Source organism: Chanos chanos, chromosome 3, assembly GCF_902362185.1.
Source record: "Chanos chanos chromosome 3, fChaCha1.1, whole genome shotgun sequence".
NCBI classification, from domain to species: Eukaryota; Metazoa; Chordata; class Actinopteri; order Gonorynchiformes; family Chanidae; genus Chanos; species Chanos chanos.
The window spans coordinates 52367273-52387353 of NC_044497.1; the positions used below are offsets into that span (position 1 = coordinate 52367273).

At 41.5% G+C, this 20081-nt stretch overlaps 1 protein-coding gene across 1 annotated transcript; it reads right to left on the bottom strand.

Moving 5' to 3' along the window:
• Nucleotides 1–799: 799 nt before the first annotated feature.
• Nucleotides 800–18840, bottom strand: glis3 (GLIS family zinc finger 3). Its single transcript, XM_030769107.1, has 12 exons — nt 18689–18840; nt 16767–17207; nt 14313–14511; nt 12991–14166; nt 8842–8854; nt 7332–7493; nt 7062–7172; nt 5915–6056; nt 3914–4034; nt 1865–2031; nt 1195–1374; nt 800–1063 (listed from the first exon to the last, which is right to left on the bottom strand). The coding sequence occupies exons 2-12, from the start codon at nt 17143–17145 to the stop codon at nt 927–929; spliced, it is 2787 nt and encodes a 928-aa protein (XP_030624967.1). The 5' UTR covers nt 17146–17207; nt 18689–18840; the 3' UTR covers nt 800–926.
• Between the last annotated feature and the right edge of the window lie 1241 nt (nt 18841–20081).

Consider the following 20081-nt stretch of genomic DNA (forward strand, 5'->3'; position numbering starts at 1 on the left):
ACCTTTTTTTGTGAGAGAGACCGCCTCTAAAAGACTTGTTAAAACCCATTTTAAAGAAGATACAAGACTTTAATGGCTTTGCTCTATAAAAAGAGGCAATGATGAAATGATTTTTGTTTAGATGTTATATTTTAGGCTATGGCTGTTCTTTCTCTAAGGCATCCTGTGTGCTGAATGCTGAGAACTGTGGTTGTTTTTTTAATTGTTTTCCTTCATGAAAGAAAAAGCTGAATGTCCACACACACACACACACACACATTCATTACATGAAAATGCTCTGTGTCAGTTGTTTTAGTAAAAGTCCTACACACGCACTTAAATACACTCCCTAGTTTATTTGTCGTGAGTTAAAAGCAGCACACAATTTTTCCATGTTTTTTTTTTCTACTGTGCACATGTTCATCCAAGAGGGGGCATTATATTCCAGTGTGAAACAAGGAGGACTGCATTCCGGGATGATGCCATTGGGTGGAAAAACTGATACATTTCCATGTTCCCCCTTTGACCAACTAATGCGATTTAGAATGCTCGACACAAACCAATGTTTTTTGGTGGTAGAAATCATTTAAAAAATATGTACAAAATCTATTTACATATTTAGTTAACATTGTGTTCTCAATTACATTATATTGTTTTTTCCCAAAATTTTCAAAGATAATTCCGTTAATCTAAAAATGCTGTAATGTACAAAATGAACATCCAGAAAGAGCCATTCATTTTTAATTAAGACAGTTTGAATATGAAAGTACGAAAGCTCAAATTCAGAGATTTTCTAATAGAAAAAGAAGTCTTTGCAACAGAGGAGAAACACTGAATGATGTAACAAATAAACAGTTATTTTGACAGTACAAAGAAAACAGAGGCATTGCTTAGAGACAATTTGAGAAAACAAGTGTGAACTCATTGTGGGATGGACAGGCTGAATGTCATCCTTCGGCATAGACACATGAGAGCTGGCTCGAGCCCCGATCCAAGGCGCTAATGTGGAGATAGTTGTCCTCCGACATGGTGTTTCCCTGGTCTGTCAGGAAAGCCTGTGATCCACTCTGATGATTGTACACCTCTGACACACACACACACACACATACAAACAACGCATACACATGCATATTTCTTTCAGTTCTGATTGTGTTTTGTGTTGTGATAATTAAATCCAAGTAACTATGTATCTCCCTCTTCGTATTTCTGTTTTACCTGTGATTCCCGACAGCGGTCTGGGAACGCGATCTGGGTCGTGCTGTGTTGTGACTGTGGGGGCCAGACTGTGCTCAAACGTAGGAATCTGCATTATGGAACACGGGGGTACCTGATTCGTTGTCCTGGGTGAGTCACTGTCATTATACAAGCACGGTGACTGAATATGACCGGAGAAACCTGAGGAGGGAAAAAAAAGCCGCTGTAAGCTCTGTGTAGGTTTTCTTTAGATTTCAGACAAGATATGGCAAGGTAATGATTCCACTCTGCTGCTATAATCACCCTTGAATCTGTATCATCATGTCCTTTATATAAAACGCAGGTCTGCTATCATAAATTTTCAAAAAGGTACACTTTACCAAGCACTTGCAAGACCTATTAATAAAAGGAATCTATTTTTGACACTGCACTCTCTAAATAAACAATCATCTTTTGCTCCCAAGGCAGAGATATGATAATTATGTTTCAGTCAGATGCACCTTCTCTCTCTGTTCCACTAGTGTCATGTATCAACTGCCTACAACACAAAACTCTGTTGTAGTATCTAACAATAAAACCTATCTCAAGTGAGACCTGTCCACTGCCCCTCTGTTAACAGTTTTTAAACACACCCTTGGAGTATAAAATAGGGTGTAAAAATGGACTAAGGGAAAAGAGGAGAGAAACTGACCTTGCTGAAGTATTGGGTTGGATGTGAGTGGACTGGGTGTGGAGTGACTTAGCGCTTTGCCACAGGTCTTTTGGGGTGGAACCGTGAGTCTTGTGGTAAGCTGAGATTGAGGAGCTGGGAAGCGAGATGAAGCAGAGCCTCTGTGCTGGGGCAAGGGAGTAACGAATCTGAAGAGAGCATAGGAAAAAAAAAAGTATGACTGGGCTGAGGAAATCTCTTTGGACATCATATTTATTTATGTATTAATGGCTACATGGATAGAACAAAAGTTGTGGTCATTGATCATTGACAAAACAAACAAACAAACAAACAAACAAATAATGTTACACTAGGGCAAGGGAAAAACACATTAAAGAAATACTCAGCCACAGGGATTTTACAATTGGTTTAACATCTTGAGAGGTAATTACTGCAATCGCCTTTCGTTTTTGTGCTAATTTTCAGAATTTACGATTCGCTTATTGAATTCCTGGCACACTCTGGTCGGTGGCTATGCATCCATTAATGCAAACCCTTGAGACCAATGAGGCAGAGTGAGGCTTGCTCTCACTGGCCAATTGTCTTTCTAAGATCCTGCAGGGAATGGCGTGCCTACTGCTGGTACTGGAACAATTGCAACCAGCAAGTAGCCATGAGCATCTGGCTCCAGTGCTGCGAAAAACGGTTCTCTCTCTGTGCCTTTGAAGTTCAGCGATGGAGGAATGCATTTGTATGGGCTGACTAAGTCACAGCGTTGCATTCCTTCCAAAACTGTAAACCTCTCCCCCAAACACTTTCCTTCAGTAGATGTGCAGGACTCACAAAAGCCCAATAGCTCTTTTCACCGAGGAGAAAATAGTGCTTTATTTAAATCTGATTATTCTGACTATGAGCGTACAGCCATAACTCCATGACAACCAATGTTTAAGGACTTATTTGTTGCAGATCAGAGCAAAAGAAAAAGAGTATTGGAGCATTTAAATCAGTCATAGTGATTCACTTAGCCAAAGTGAACTCAAAATGAATGAAAACTGGACAGTCTCTCACAAAGCTGATGTGGTCTAGACTATGGCAGGTTTCCTCATTGAGAGTGGACCACAATATGAAGAAAAGGGGTGAAAAACCCAATCTTTAACGATTATTTGAACTAATCCATCAACCTTTTAAAGATTGACAAAGACTACCCCGCCTTTTCTTTTGATCTTCTGCAAACATATAGTGGAAGCTATCCCACAGTCTTCTGCTCAGGAAACTTTCTCTCTCTCTCTCTCTCTCTCTCTCTCTCATTATATACATGAGAACATTAGCAAGAGAACTTTTCTCTTTCTACAGTCTTTCTTTCAGTCCTCAAGTGAGCTAGGTACTAATTTTAGGGCCAGCAGGAGGTGGCAAGCCAGGGAAACTGAAGGTTCTTAGGGTACAGAACTTTCATTATCATGCATTTGCAGTTATGGTGACCATGAAATTAAAGTTTCTTTCGTTCTGCAGAGGATTAGCAGAAAAGGAAGGGAGAGAAAAAAAAAAAAATTCAGGAAACATTTTCAGTTTAACAATATGGTCTGTATTAAGCAGGTTAAAGCCACGATGGCAATGCTATTTATTTGTAATATTTCACAGTCCACACAGCCGATTCAATAATAATCAAGTCATTAAAATTTAGTTTTGGTTAATTTAGTCAAGTGTGCTGACAATGGAGTAGAAGAAATATGTTGAACAAGCTGTGAGTACTTGAACAGGTCCAGAACCCTGAACCAAAGTAACCGTGTTTTAAACACACATTTGGTTTGCTCTGCTTTCACTTTTTAATTGATTTGCACAGCACTTCAGCTAACGCTCTTTTACACTTTAATTACAGTTGAGCTCTCAATTTAAAATTCTGCTGCTGTTCCGTGTCTCTGTTTCGTAATGGAAGTGAAACAAAGGACAAATTACGTGGCCGTGGTTCATTGCTGTTTCCTCTGAGAAAAACAAAGGATCGTTCTTCATTAGTCCTCCTCACACATTTCTGTTTTTCATCATAGCTGCACTTGCAGCGAGTGATGTCCTGTGTAAATGAACTAATACCGGTACCTGTTGGTTTCGTGCAGATGGGGAAGCAGAGGTAGCAGGAGGTCATTAGGAGAATGATGAGCGAGATGCAAGGAGCCAGCTACACTGCTGGCATGGCTAGACTGGTTGATAGAGAAGACATCTGTCACAGAGACAAATAAAAAAATTACGAACACAATATATATATATATGTGTATGTAAGGACTTGTTTAAGAGACTTGTTTACAAAGAAACAAGTCTCTTTTATTAGGAGTTTAATCAGGGAAAATGTAATAATTTCTTGCAGTTCATTGAACAGGGGTTATTAAACAGGGTTAATTACAAATGTCAAATGCATTGGAGTTTTACAGTGCTGTGAAAAAAAAAAAAAAAAAAATTGGCCCCTTCCCGATTTCTTCTGTTTTTGCTTGTCACGTTTAAATGTTTCAGATCATCCAACTGATTTTAATATAAGACAAATGTGAGTAAACACAAAATGCAGCTTTTAAATGTTTGTTCCATTTATTGAGGGTAAAGAGTTATTCAAAACCTATGTTACTCATGTGAAAAAGCCCCCCCCCCCCCCCCCCCCTTTCCCCACCAAAACCTAATAACTGGTTGTGCCACCCTCGGCAGCAACAACTGCAGTCAAACGTTTGCGATAACTGGTTATGAGTCTTTTACATCGCCGTGGAGGAATTTATGCTTGCTCTTCTTTGCAGAATTGTTTTGATGCAGCCACATTGGAGGGTTTTCGAACGCGAACGGTCCGTTTGAGGTCATGCCACAGCATCTCAATCGGATTTCAAGTCAGGACTTTGACTAGGCCACTCAAACCTTCATTTTTCATGCTTTTGGGCCATTCAGAGGTGGACTTGCTTGTGTGCTTCGGATCATTGTCCTGTTGCGTAGCTCAACTTGCGCTTGAGTTTTAGGTCACGAACTGATGGCCGGACATTCTCCTTCAGGATTTCCTGGTAGAGAGCAGGATTCATGGTTCCATCAATTATGGCAAGTCAGGTCCAGGTCCTGAAGCAGCAGAGCAACCCCAGACCATCACGCTGACACGCCATGTTTGACCGTTGGTATGATGTTCTTATTGTGGAATGCTGTGTTACCCGAAAGTCTTGGGGGTCATCGAGATGTTTTTTGGCAAATGTGGGACGACCCTTTGTGTTCTTTTTGGTCAGCCGTTGGTTTTTCACCTTGGAACTCTTACCATGGATGCCATTTTTGCCCAGTCTCTCATCATGGAATCGTGAACGCTGACCTTAACTGAGGCAAGTGAGGCCTGCAGTTCTTTAGATGCTCGTCTAGGTTCTTTCGTGACCTCCTGGATAAGTCGTCGATGCGATCTTGGAAGAGTTTTGGTTGGCCGGCCACGCCTGGGAAGGTTCAGCACTGTTCCAAGTTTTCTCCATTTGTAGATAATGGCTCTCACCCTGGTTCGCTGGAGTCCCAGAGCCTTAGAAATGGCTTTGTAACCCTTTCCAGACTGATAGATGTCAGTGACTTTGTTTCTCATCTGTTCTTGAACTTCTTTAGATCATGGTATCATGTGCTGCTTTTTGAGACCTTTTACCCTGCTTTACATTGCCAGGCAGGTTCTATTAAAGCGACGTTTACATTCAACAGGTCTGGCAGTAATCATGCCTGGGTGTGTCTAGTGAAACTGAACCCAATTATCAGTTAAATTCGGTTAATAACCAATTAACCAAATTTAGCTGATAATTGGGTTCAGTTTCACTAGATTTAGTAAATAAGGGGGCAATTGTTTACTACACAGGGCCATGTAGGGTTGGATAGCTTTTTTCCTTCTGTAAATGAAATCATCATTTAAAAAACGCATTTTGTGTTTACTCGGGTTATCTTTCTCTAATGTGAAAATTAGTTTGATGATCTGAAACACTGAATTGACAAATATGTAAAAATACAAGAAATCGGTAAGGGGGCGTATACTTTTTCACAGCACTGTACTGTTATCTAAAAATAGACTGGTGTCATAATTTCTTCCATTTGATTTATCTTTTGAGTGCTGTATACCTGTATTTATGCTGCTGTTGGTACCAGGGGATTGGCACAATTTGCTGTCAATCAAATCCAGAGGTGAAAGGCTTGGCTGCAGGGGTTGAATTGTTAGGCAGTCTGACAGTTCGTCTTGGTTTAGTTCTGTATTGGGCCTTAACTAAGAACAGAGAAAATGAATGCAAAGAAAACTTTAAACATGGTGATTACATATTCCAAAGGTCCTTAAGTCTGCGTTGTTTATAAAATGATTTTTTTTTTCACACAAGATCATTACCTCTGTGAGCAAAACAAAACATAACTATTTGCCTACATAAAGACTCGGTTGGTGTGATAAGCATGATGTGAGATTATTTATATAAAAAGAGTTTTGGTTAATTTAAGGACATAACGATGAAACAAAGATAACTTTCAGACACATTAGGATCACGTTGCTCTCCATATTCCTGGCAACTGCAAACATTTCTCCTCCTTTTTTCTTTCCCTCCACAGAACCAGCTCACCTTTAGAAACTGTATCTATGGTGATGTGACTTTCATTTTTTTTCTTTGTGTTAATGAGACTCAGCTCCTACATATCACAATTAGCAAGTTTCAATTTTAAAACCTTGGTGTAAGTATATAGTGTGCATGACTACATGCTTCTATATAAATACGAATATATCGAATATATAGAATGAAATTAGATTTTTCCATCCATGTTCCTGAGTAATTGTCTTTTGTGTGTGTGTGTGTGTGTGTGTGTGTGCGCGTGCGCATGTGTATATTTGTGTGTAGGCACATACATACATATGTCCTAAAGTGGATAAAATATGGAACTTACTACCAGATCAATCTGAACATTATGCGTTGGTGAATCTACCTTTAGAAGGGCTAGCTTTCTGAGCCCAGAGGCTGTTTATACAACTCAAAATAGATTTTTTCAAAACCAGCGATGGAGGACAAATGGTTTCCCAGCTGAAGTGTCTACAGTTTCTTGAACATGTCATGGAGTCATGGATCACATATAGAGGAACCCTGCGGTAAAACCCGGGTGGCTTTATCAATGAGTCGATTGATACGACCAGGCAAGCGCTTGTCAGGTGATATTACATACTCCTTCTGTTTATATCTTTGTCTAGAATGAGTAACCTTTGTGTTGCTTAGTGCAGAAATTAATGACAGACCTTTTTCCTGGCTTGCTGTTCCTTTGAGGAGTGTGATTTCACATGCTTGCGAAGGGAGCTGGGGTCTGTGTAGCGCTTTGTGCAGCCCTGAATCTGACACGCGTAGGGTTTCTGTGAGAAATCATGCAGGAAAAAAACAAAACAAAACAAAACTGAGTGTTATGGAAAAATGCTGTTGCAGTGGTTCCAGTGTCTGGTATTGGAAGGTTTGTTACTCTTGTGTGGGAGACCGGCTCACTGAACGGTTTGAGGGTATCTGGGGGCACTCACTGTGTCGAGGTGGGTGCGCTGATGTTTTGCGCGGTCACTGGAGTTACTGAAGGCTTTCTGGCATCCTGGGTGCTGACAGAGGTAAGGTTTCTCTCCTGTGTGACTCCGAAGGTGGATTTTCAAATTCTCCAATCGAGAGAACGCCTTTTGGCAACCCTCAAACTGATAAACACACACACACACACACACACACACAGACATAAAAACAGAAAAATAATGGGTTGACAAAGGAAGAAGGTAGTGTACAGGGCAGGAACTTTGTGTCACTCACAGTTGCCCGGTATTCCCATACACTGAATAACTGGTCTGACAATCTTATGCATTTCTGCATGCTACAAATAAGAGAAACCAGGAGGGGTCAGTGTTTAACTGCCCATGTGAATGGATTAATGATTTCATGGCCCTCTAATGAAAGTGGAAATTTGAACAGATATCCAAACCACCCACAAACATCTTCCTCCTGAGCCTGCGAACACTGATCGCAAGGGTTGTGGCATCTGATTTTGACCTAAACTTGATTTGTTAAGAGTTACGGCCGTATTGGCTAGATCAGCAAGGAAAGATGCATATAACATACATCTTCCGTGTACATATGGATTTACCAGAGGAAGGAAGACAACAGCTCAACAGAACCCAGTATGAAGGGGAGCTCTCGTTAATATTACACTCAATCTGATACTTTACAGTTATGTCAGGACCACAAGAATTTGCTCCTTCCTCATCCAGTAAAAAAGCAAAACGAAGCATTAAGATCTTACTGTAGTGACCTCACTCAGTGAGCATGTAGAACATCAGCTCTTTGTCCTTCCTGGACATGGGCTGAGTGATGAGTAATGAGCAGGAATTTGACCACGGGAGCAGTTAGTGTCATGTGACAGAGAACAGCCCGGCTGATCTCACGGAGGTGGAAAAACACAGACATTATCCTAAGAAGGAAACCAATACAAAAGTATACTTTCCTAAGGTCTAATACATACCACTATTAAATGCTGGTGTGACCAAATAAAAAAAAAAAAAAAGTACCATTCAAATCGTTTTAGCTGTTTATTTATTCTAGGTTTCCTCCTAAACTGGCTGTGTCTGTCTTGCTCTGCACTGTGCCTTGTCCTCAGGACAGAAAGCAGAAATTACACTGTCAATTAATTTTCTTTATGGATCCATCACTTTGGCATATTTATTTTAAGCTCAGCTGAACTGAATGTTCAACCCATTCTTTCTTTTCTGTAGGTAAATTATGGACAAACTGCTATTGTTTTATATATATATATATATATATATATATATATATATATATATATATATATTTTTTTTTTAAGTATTTTCAGTTAGCTACCTGTGAGATCTCGTTTAGGATATTAACGATTTTCACAGACCTTGTACAGGAACTTCAGCAAAACTTCCAGGGGAAGAAACCGCAACCACCAGCAAAGTGTAATCATTTTATCCCCTGCTCTGCTGGGGGGGGGGGGGGGGGGGGGGGTTTCTGACAGATAAACAGTTCCAGGAAAACATCTGCTTGAACTCTTGAGAGTCATGTGTTTTAAATGATTCCTCTCTCATAGAGATTTACACAAAGGAAAGTAATAGCCGACAGTGCCGAAGGTTTTAAAAACATTTTTTTTTACATTATTGTTGTTATTGTGAAACACAGTTGTTAAAAGAAAGAACACCACTGAGATATCGCCCTCATAAAGACAATATATGATGAAAAGTTCTGCATACAGAGGAAAAGAAATTTAATTAGGTGGTTTGCTTCAATAATATTCATAGGTTTTGTCAAAGTACACACAAATGTGACCACAACATCCTTTTTGTCTTTCCACTAATGAGTGTTCATGCTTCCTTTTGTGGTTTGCCTAAACTCTCTCTCTCTCTCTCTCTCTCTCTCTCTCTCTCTCTCTCTCTCTTTCTCTCTCTCTCTCTTTCTCTTTCTCTCATTACACAGGTTTTGTTTGAAAAGCTGAGTGCTTGAGACTTGGATTAAATAGCTGTTTATTAAAGGAGTTCGGAGACTGCCTCTACCATTTCATAGTCTCTTCACGCGCAATCTAAACACTCTCTACTTCTTGCCATGACCCCTATTATAAACAGTGCACACGAGTAAAGGTGAAGTTTTCTCTAAATGCGTAATTTAAAAATATCATTTCCTTTGTCTTAAAAGACGTTTTCGACCATATTTCAGTGTAAGCATTAACTTCTCATCATGCTGGATTTCCTCTCTTCTTTCATACACATACACCTCCTTTTTTTTTTTACGTGGTTAAAAGCAAAATCAATGTTCCACGACGTCATAGAGGGAGAGGTCTCAACTCAACGTCGAGAGCTACTGAAATCAGAAATGATATTCGTCATGTTTGATCCCTTCGACTGCCATTGAATCGCGAGCGCAGTAGACCACTTGCTAACAACTGTGACTGTCCACCAAGCGTAAGAGGAGCGCGGCCCGAGAGGGAAGGGATGCAATCAATAAGCATTCAGATCAGGACTGTTGGGAGAACAGACACAACACAACGCCCCGACAAGGCTGGAGACCGCCAGTGGTCCACTGGCGTGCTGGAGTGGCTCAGAGTGCGAGAGCAGCCTTTCAGATAGACTTTATTTAATAAAGCTCTGAACCCCCCGTTGGCTGCCCTGCGAGACAGAGGGACTGAATAGACGGTGACATGGCTCCTGCGTACGGCTCAAAGCCACAGCAAGCCTCTGACAGACCATGGCATCCTTCCATGCCCCAGTGAATAATGGCAGATCTGTCCTGTGCCAGCAGTCAGCCTGGTAACATCTCCCCCTCCCCCTTTCCCTCCCATGCCCCTGTGTTTTCTCCCCCCCTTCACCTCCCACCCGTCTCCTTTTAACACCAAAGGGCTAGCACCGCCCAAACTACTATGCAACACACATTCTCAGACAATTCCATTGGTGTCTAAAGTCATTATAGTAATGGCAAATGTTGTGCAGTACATGTTTCTCCATATTTCTAACCAAAAAAACCCCCCAAAAAAAACATCTGGATGCTAAGCGCATTGTTGTTATAGACACAGTTCAAAGAACTATTAGTAGTGTGAGAGTTAAGTAAGATATCAATGTCTCATAGCACTGGCGGGAGACCATCCTTAAAAAAATACCATTAAACTTTTTTATCAACAAGGGCTCTATTAGTTTTGGATGAAATCTGTTCAAACTGAGCAACTATCTTGCCTCCATTGTGAGAGAACAAAGGGAGATCACTCCAGAGACATGAAAAGGTTTGTGTAAGGCGGGAAAGGAAAAAAGCATTGTTTCTGATGCCAGTGTAGTTTCCCTCCTTACAGTTGCTCAAAAACCGCTAAAAAAGTCCTGGCAAGCAACATATACAGCTAACACATTATTCAGCAACTCAGACAGGACTAGAATTTCAAGCTTTTCTTTGTGGAGGGACCTAACTGGATTAACACGAATGGGGTTGCCTATCTTTAAAGCTAAGTGATCTAAGCAAGTGTGTACCATTTTAATGAATAGAGCTTCAAACATCTTCTCCTCCACACACACACACAAACACACACACATACACACACACACACACACACATACACACACATTCACACACACATGCTCAGAAAGAGAGTAGGAGAGAGAGAAAAAAGAGACAGAGAGGGAGAGAGAGAGAGAGCACACCACTTACACCCACTGTATGTTATAATCTTCCTTCCATAAAAATCACATACACATGCATATAAGAGAAGACATTTTAAGCTTGCTCTGACACATTTAAAACCGTGAGAATCTTTATCCAGCAGTACGCAAGGATCTGGAGATCGTAACACAGCCAACAGTGACGCATACATAATGAAATCTTAAGAATAACCAAGCTTATCTTCAAAGTAGCTGCCTACAGTTTTTCTCCAACGGGGAAGATCCAGATGCATTATTCCATAGCTGAATCAGATTCATTAGAGTAGACAAACATAACTGGACTCTCACTGTGATGGTAGATATAAAAACAACTTCTCGAAAAACAGTTCTGGGCAAAGGGTGTCATGTCAAACGCCAGGAAGAAAAAAATTTTCCAGTGTATCGTCGGTTCATTTTAGTTCATTGTAATACATTTAATTTGTTGTCCAGACACAGAAGTTTGTTCTTGGGAATATAATTATCCTCTGAAACAAACTAAAATCAGACAATTAAAAACTAGGCAATTTCAGTTAAAGCTGGGGGAAAAAAACTCCTCCAGTCCAATCTATCTATTCAACAAACAATCATGAATGACATGTTTGCTTTTTTCAGGAGAAAATAAATTAAATTTCCTTTTTCTTTTTCTTAGGAAAAAATCTTCCTTATTGAATTCATTCCAGATTACTTTGTGTAAATGTTTCTTAAAGTAAATGGATAACCCATCTACAGAGACGGACAGCAATACAAGTTGTGGCATGCCTGGGGTAGCTTTTGTCATTGTGTGAGGTAATAGGATCTGTTTAATTATGATCTAAGGCTACATGTCTGTTTACTATTCTTCTCTGCCTCTCTTGCCATCCATCCCTCCTGGAAGTCTTTCGTAAGAACTTTGTCAACTGTTGGTGGCAGTTTGTCATCTCATGAAATTTTGATAGAACAACAAAAGACCTCAGGACTTTCTTTTTTCCCCCCTTTTCCAGCTGAGGAGGTGACTGTAAATAGTTTTTTTTTAGTCTGTGATTATATGCTTCACAAAACCATCCAGCAGTTCTAGCTACCATGGCAACAGGAATGGGTTCTGAGTAATAAGTGAGTGTTTGGCTCAAAAGGTCGACCACAGGTATGTGTGCCATCAATGATTGACGAGCCAGGAGCATTGAAATGAGGCGAGGGCATGGGGATAGTTTGCCTCTTACTCATCCAAAACCTGTAGCTTTTTTTTGTACCAAGCCAAATTGGGAAGAAAAAGCAGGAGGCCACTCTTTTCCACTTTCTCACCTTAAATGTCTAGACCACGGTCTGAGAAGCTTGTGTAATAAGTAACATGTTATTTTAGTTTAGTTTTTTTTTTTGTTTTGTTTTTCTTTTACATGCAGTCCAATTTAAAGAGACCCAAAGCCAAGGGAGTGCTGAGAGCCAAAGGGCTTTGCACTGTACCTTACAGGCTCTCTGAGACCATGTCACTTTGACTGACAGAACCCTTGGCGCCTGGCTGCCTGTACAGCTGGTGGAAGACTGGGGCAGCAAGCCGCCTGTTTTCCTGCCAGCTCTTAAGTGTAGGCCCTTTGTGCTGATTTAATAACTACATAATTACAAATATTCCCATGTCAATTATCACAGATTTTTCCTAATTAGTTGAGGGCCCGTGCTAATGGCGGAAAGAAAAAGCCTTCACAACTGAAGTCATAGGTCGGTTTAACCCTTAGACGCCAATACATCAAAACCCATGATGGGTCTTTTCTAGTACTGCTTCCAATGATTAATTTGCCTTGATATTTTTTCCCCTGTGGAAAAAAAAAAATCTTGTTGGGTGGTTAAAAGATCTTCAGTGATCATTGAAAGGTCTTTTGTAACTCAACTAGAGGAGGTAAAACTCACCATTTCTACTTTCAGTTTGGCAAATTTGTAGCTGCTTGGTTTGATTATTTTTGATGGTGATATAAGCTGAGAGTCATACTCACTGCAAGTCTGGGACTCTGGCTAACAGAATTAACAATTCGAGAAAGGCAGGAACCCACATACCGAGCATTTGTTGGGTTTCTCCCCGGAGTGCACCCTCATGTGAATGAGCAGTTTGTAGCGGGCGTTGAAAGGCTTGTGTTTCCGTGGACAACCCGTCCAGAAACAGGTGAAGTCCTCGCCCTTGCGCTGGTCGACATGCAGCTTCTCAATGTGCTTCACCAGCTCCTCTTGGTGATTGTAAATTGCGCTGCAGTCCAGCCAGTGGCAGCAGTACCCTCCATTACAGTCGTCAAGTTCGCCCTCGTCCTCTTCTGGCATAGGACATAGAGCCAGAGGAAGGGAATAAACATTGTCCACATGGGGTAGGGACACCTGGCACATAGGACTCTCACTTTGTCCAAAGAAGTCATTATGGGGCCTTCGTACGTGCTGGTGAGAGTGGTAGGGTGGTGGAGGACCCCTGAGTGGAGGAGTTGGTGTCCTGATGATAGCGGACAGTTGGAGCTGGAGCTGTATAGATGGAGACAGGCCACTGTCGAGGGCGCTTCGGTCCTCCGCTGCCCTGTCAACTGTGCTTCCCTCTGCCGGCAGAAGCTGTTGCTCCACCACCAGGTTGCTCGGCTGGCCTTCCAGCCCACTCTCCTCCTCCAGCCTCCGCATGCGAAGGTTCTCTGTCTCGGGCTGAGGATCGCCGCTTGACATCAGGGCCGGCGTGTAGCCGACCTTAGAAGTGTGTTGGCTGTGACTGGGTTGGAAGATGCAGCTCCCTCTCACGCCCAGGAGGTGCCCGCAGACGTCTGACTGCAGGGGGGAGAGGGCAGGGTGGGAGGCGGGCGAGGTTCGAGCACCGTTGATGTAGGCCACCAGGGAGGTGGGCGACGTGCGGATGATGGAGTTGAAGTCTATGCCTATGCCGTCGGACAGAGGCGACATGGACAGCGCTCTTTTTTTGGAGCGGGAGGAATGACGGGGACTGCCGGCGTCCCCAGTGAACAGATAGGAGGGAAGCGAGGCGGAGTTAGAGACGTTGGTGGCTCCGGACATGGCAGTGCCTGGAGGAAGACTCAGAAGATCAGAGGCCTCCGCTGGCTGATTTGAGTTCTGCTGCGGGCACAGAGGGGGCAGCACGCGATACCCATAAGGCCAGTCCAACTTGCTGCTTCGCACTGATTGGGTCTCTGCGACGCTGAGGGTTGTGGAGGCCAAGGATTCTCTAGAGAGCAAAGACCTGCAATAACACAACAGACCGTGTTCATTGGACACACAGACCGAGCCCGAGCCGCACATCAGCACAAAAACAATTCATTATCATCGGTTTCTTTTTATTCACAGCGATTGGTTTTCAGTCATTTTAAAAGGGTTGATGGGACATACCTGGCATCTGTAAAGGGGACGACGAGGCCCAGAGAATGAGGAGCATGATACGGGGCAGCCGGACCCGATACATTAGTCTGAATGGTTGCTGGAGAAACAGGGTCAAGACTCTGGACTATCATGGCACTATTGGTCACCTGTAAGTTTTTACCACCGTACTGCCCCAGCAGTTTTCTGTTCTGCCCCAAGACAGGGTAACCTGGAATACGGTGAGAGAAACCATTCACACATATGGCCAGGTTGTCTAGACATCACTCTACCTCAGTTACGCTAAGCTTTGAAACACTTCATAAGAAGAACTCCATCAAATGATGTACAATATAGCTAAGAGGAATTATGCATGTGTGTACATGTTTGGAACCAATACGCAGCGTGGGCAAGCCTCAGTCTTGAAAACAGAACATAGACAGGGGATAGAAATATAGTTTCTGTCTGTTGTTTATTTGGTAAAGATGACATCCATAAATCTTTAACGCACTTCACTGAAGGAACCCATCATTAGCGCTTCCTGAGCACGAGTCAAAAACACAATTTCAAAGACCTAACAACCATATTGGCTAAGAGAGACCTTAATGCTTTATGCTAGCTTTAGGAACTCATCTTCTGTAAACTGCATACAATGCATGGTGTCGCTTTATCAAACGGTCTTGTGGTTACACAAAACTTACACTACGTAGTAGCATCATTCATTGTTTGACATTTACTGTTATTGCTATTGTCTAAATCCTGCTGCTACATACACACCCACGGAGTGCTGTAATGGGCGTTAAGACACTGACAACACCCTGCTCTTTGAGGACTGAGTTAATTTCAAGGTCTTACTTACAGAGAGAGAGAGAGAGGGAGAGAGAGAGCAATCCATATCCTTTGAGTTAGTTGAGTTAACGCATGCAATTAAAGTTAAGTTGTGTCATCACATCACCCTCGATATGACTGAAAAGTGAAATGTGATTCCACACAATTTAAGTCAATGCGCTTCCTTCTGTGTAAACACTCATGCTCATTATGGATGATTATCAAACATTTGAAAACATTGTTTGTATGATAAATGAGAGATTTAACCACAGCAACACTTTTCAACAATTATAAAGTCCATAAATTTGACTGTTGTCAGAGATGAATGATGAAGAACAGGGGATATATAAGGAATAGTACCATCCACTCCCTCTTTTTGTTATATTTGCTTGACTGACAGATGTAATCGATTAAAAAGAGTTAGATAAACTTTAATATATACATTCCCAATTTTTTTAACCATTTTTTTCATTATCATAACTCATTTGATAATTGATGTGGAGAGTGAATAGCAGTTGTTCGTTGTTTATATTCTATCCATGTCATGTACAGATTGTTTCGTAGGCATATAACAGAACCATTTTGGCCTCATAAAGAAATAAGCACAATGTGTTCTGTCCCTCAAAAGAAGTAGATGATTACTCATCGCATTCCCATGACAAACTCGCACTGCTCAGAGATGTTTTCAGCTCTGTTAATTACTAATGAGTTTTCTTTTCTTCTTTTGCTTCCATGGTTCATTTAGGAGCAAGCTTTCTGCTTGGTTAATTATCAAAAAATATGAAAGAAAGAGTCCAGGGAAAAGACATGGTGGAGAGCCCGCTGTACGATATGGAGGTAAGTGAAGTATGAAGGCTAGTATGTAAATCAGCACCGCCGTTGTTTTGGCAGAACAAGGCTGAACAGTGTTCCTAAGTCTTAATAAATCCATTCAGTGTGATAGAAGACAACCAACCAATTTTTTTTTTTCAGTTAGAAGAATTAAAGCTTCAGTAAACAGGACACGATATGATGTTCAAATGTAACGACAGTCACATTTGATGGAAATTCATGCATGCACACATGCACGTCTCTGCTTTGTTACAAAACGCTGTGGAGTTTGGAGATTGTCCTATCACAGCTAATGTTGGTGGACACGTATATCTCTCCCTCTTGTGCCATACCGTGTTCAAGAGAGAGGAGGATACTGTGTCTGGGTAGGACAGAGACCTTTTGAGTACACTGCCTTCCTGCTTCCATCACATTTCAGGTTCCAGACCGCTGGACCAAGAAATATGAGCGGATTGGCACGGTCATTGCCTCTTTTCTTCGAAACAAGAAAATTTTTGAGCTCTTAATTCCAGCTCTTTTGTATCATCGTAGATTCGACTTCAATTTAAAGTAGCACAACAGAAGTTGGTCAGCCAAGTCCAACAGATCAACGAGCTACAGACATTTTCATCATGTTACTAACTATATCCGCCCTATCCGAACTCCAGAAACCTTTGCATTTTATGCATTTTAATGTGTTAGCACGTGGGTTTTGCATTTAGAAGCAGCGTGATACAAACATGACCATAATATTTAGGAAAACAGCATTGTCTCATTAATAAGCTCAAACGTTATTTTCTTAAGATACACCGACAAAGGTGCAAGGCCAACCGGAGCCAGGCGTATTACCTCTGTGGCCGCTGTTGGAGCCGGTGGATTTGAGGCACTGTTTGGATGTGGATGTGGCCGGTTGGAGAGGGAGGGATGGTGCATGGTGCTGCGATGAAGGTGGTGGTCCATTGAGAACGTTGCCGTGGTGTTTACCGTTGGTCAGCACTTGTCTGCGGAGACTTAAGGCTGGGAGGGTGATAGAATTCACAGGTGACTGAGTGCAAAGAGCGCCGCTGGCGCTTGCCCTGGAGCCAGGGGTCGGGTTGGCACGGTGGGGCGGGGAACCGCAGCCGCCAGCATGGACTCTGATATGGGGTACCTGCTGCCCGGTGATGGCTCCCAGGGACTGGGGCATGCCGGACGGTGACACCATGAGGTTGCAGGCCTGGCCATTCATCTCCCTCACCACTGTTTCACAACTGCTGATGTGCTCAGAATGGCATTTCCGGTTGGATTGCTCTGCATGTGTGGATGGGAAACCGAAATAAAGTCATTACAAAACAATGTCATGCAAAAACCCGGATTCAGCCACGCAATGATGACACCTACTCCTCAAACACTTGCCCAGCTCCACTGCCAAACTGCATAATCTTTGGAATAAAGAATAGAGAATAAAGATACAAAACAAAAAAAGATTTAATTTCTTATAAGATGATGCTCGATGGCAAAAGAGTAGCAAAAGCTTGTCGACTAAATTGTGGCCTTAATCACAATGACAGGGGAAACTTATGTGACGGATGAATGTTACCCAGTGTATTAAATAACCACCTGAAATTCCCGTTATGGAATAGCTCACACACAGAAAATGCTGGAATATGAGTATTACACTATCATGTTTTCAAATTTAGCTTCCGCTGGACCTTTTGGCCCTCTACCATCTGAGGAGAGACTATTCTGTGTATATTTCCTCACGTGTAAATGTTTCATGTATACAACGAAGAAAGACGAAACAAAACGAAGCAAGATGAAACAAAACGACACAAAACAAAACAAAACAAAACATTTAGTAAGTGCATTGTGTGCTGTGTGTACCATATTGTATGTAAGCAATAACAACTTGTACCCACATTTAAAGGGAAATATTTATCATTGTGTATGGGTATTTGACCCTGTTAAGTCGGGTGTCGTTGAATGAAGGAGACCACTGCAGGATAAATGCTCAGGAACCGTCTACTCTGGAGAACTGGATAGTTTACATGCTATCGTTCATGTCAAGCAACAAAGACATATATGTATTGAACTTCCTGACTACGGTAGCCGGCACATATATCACCTTTTAGAACAATGTGATTTTCAGCTAACTACAGTGGCCAGCGCGCACCATCTTTTAGAATCACCCAATACACAACAGACCCCATTAACATAACTGACGTTTATCATGATAGAAGCAGTTTAGTATCAGCCAAATGAATATTAAATGCAATTAAAATAAAATATCTTGAAGTGAAGGGCAGTGGGCAATCATGAATGATGGCTCAAATCCAAGCACACTGAAAGCAGTTTCAGAATGTGGAAGTTTAGTGCAAAAAAAAAGCACTAAGAAAGTGAACATGTATCAAGTAGTCCTAAAACAAATTTTTTCAAGTGCCTGAGTTCTCAAAGAAAAATAATTTATTAATGATGGTGATGACCACAAAGTAAAACAGATGACAATGATAATGACTATTATTATAACTAGTAGTAGTAGTAGTAGTAGTAGAAGTAGTAGTAAAAGTACTAGTAGTAGTAGAGTGGAGACACACAAGTAAAAGTGTTTAGGCAGTTTTAGAGAGCAGCAACATTTGTGCATCATAAAGTTTAAATCAGTCTGTCTCCTGAACAAATTACAAATGAACATTAAAATCTGCAAAACCATTTACGTCATGATACTTTGAAACTTGCGGAGACCAGTCGTGAAAAAAAAGTGTTTTGACAGCGAACGAAGTGAAAATCCTGCTCACCTGGTAGTGATGTCCTCAGTAGAACTCGGCATGACTTTTGGTTACGTGACGCGCACCTTGCACTTTTTCAGCTTGCCAATAAGTTCGAAGGACGCAATAGTTACACTTTGAAACCTTCACTTGCATCAGTAAAGGTCGTCTTTTAAAATAATGCAAACTTTTTTTCCCCTTCACACAGGTTTACGTCTTCCACCATTCATGTAAATTTGCTCGTTGTCTGAGAGTGATTTGTCTTGAACTGTGACGCGGTCTGTCTGCGTACTTTCTGTGTGTATTTGAGCGAAGCGGTCATCGTCTCCATGGGCGGATATTTGTTACCCTTTCACCCTATGGTTTCGGGTACTCCAATTTTAGCTCACAGCACAGCTACATGGTCCCAAAATGCAATTAGACATTATGCAACATTCGAAACAAAAAAAATAGTAACTAATTTAGAGCAAAATTACCCTACTCTTGGTAAATAGCTGATGCCTATCCAAAAATGCCCATTGCATTTAGAGGTCTTTTTTCACCAGGTGATGATAACAGATTAAACTACAAATCTAATCTCTGACAATGATGGGATCATTAGCTACAGTATTCAGCATTTGCACTTCTTGGAGACCTATGGTCAGAGACACACACACACACACACACCTTCTCTCTCTCTCTCTTGATTGAGAGAGAGAGAGAAAGAGAGAGAGACAGACAGACAGACAGACATGGGTGTTGTACATCTACACCTATTTTGTCTGACATCTCTACCTTAATGAATAAATACATCAAAGGGTTTTTGAGCAAGTGCCTTGTTGTGCTCACATGAATGTCCCTACATGGATCTGCACGCGAATCTTACATTTGCTATTTCCCTCCTTTGGAAACCCTATTTAGTTCGTTCACTCCGTCAGAGCAGCAGTCACTCATTTTGAGAGAGAGAGAGAGAGAGAGAGAGAAAAAAAATCTCGCTGCGTTAATTGTGTCTCATCGACTTGATCTGCTTGAGTTATAACAACAGATGTTTGTGGTGTGATGAGCAGGTCTTACTGGTGAACTGATTCCACGTTGTGAAGAGCCACTTTACTCATTACACAGTGTGTTACATAGGATATACCAGTGATTAAAAAGGACTCCACTCCATGTAGTTTGTATAGTGAGCATTTGTCTCTTCAGCTGGTTTGGGTTTATTGAACAATGCAGTTGCTAAGCAATCCACTATATATATAGTTCCAGATGAGTTCGGAAGATAGTCTACTACTTGCTGTCTTCTGATGGGGACAAAAGGAGTTAAAAAGCTATTACTTGATGAGAGAATTCCTCCCTGACCTTAGGACCTCTGTGTTGTGCCCAAAGAACCCTGAAAGATTATAAGGTCATGACTCCACTGCAAAACAAATAATGCAAGTATGATATAAAG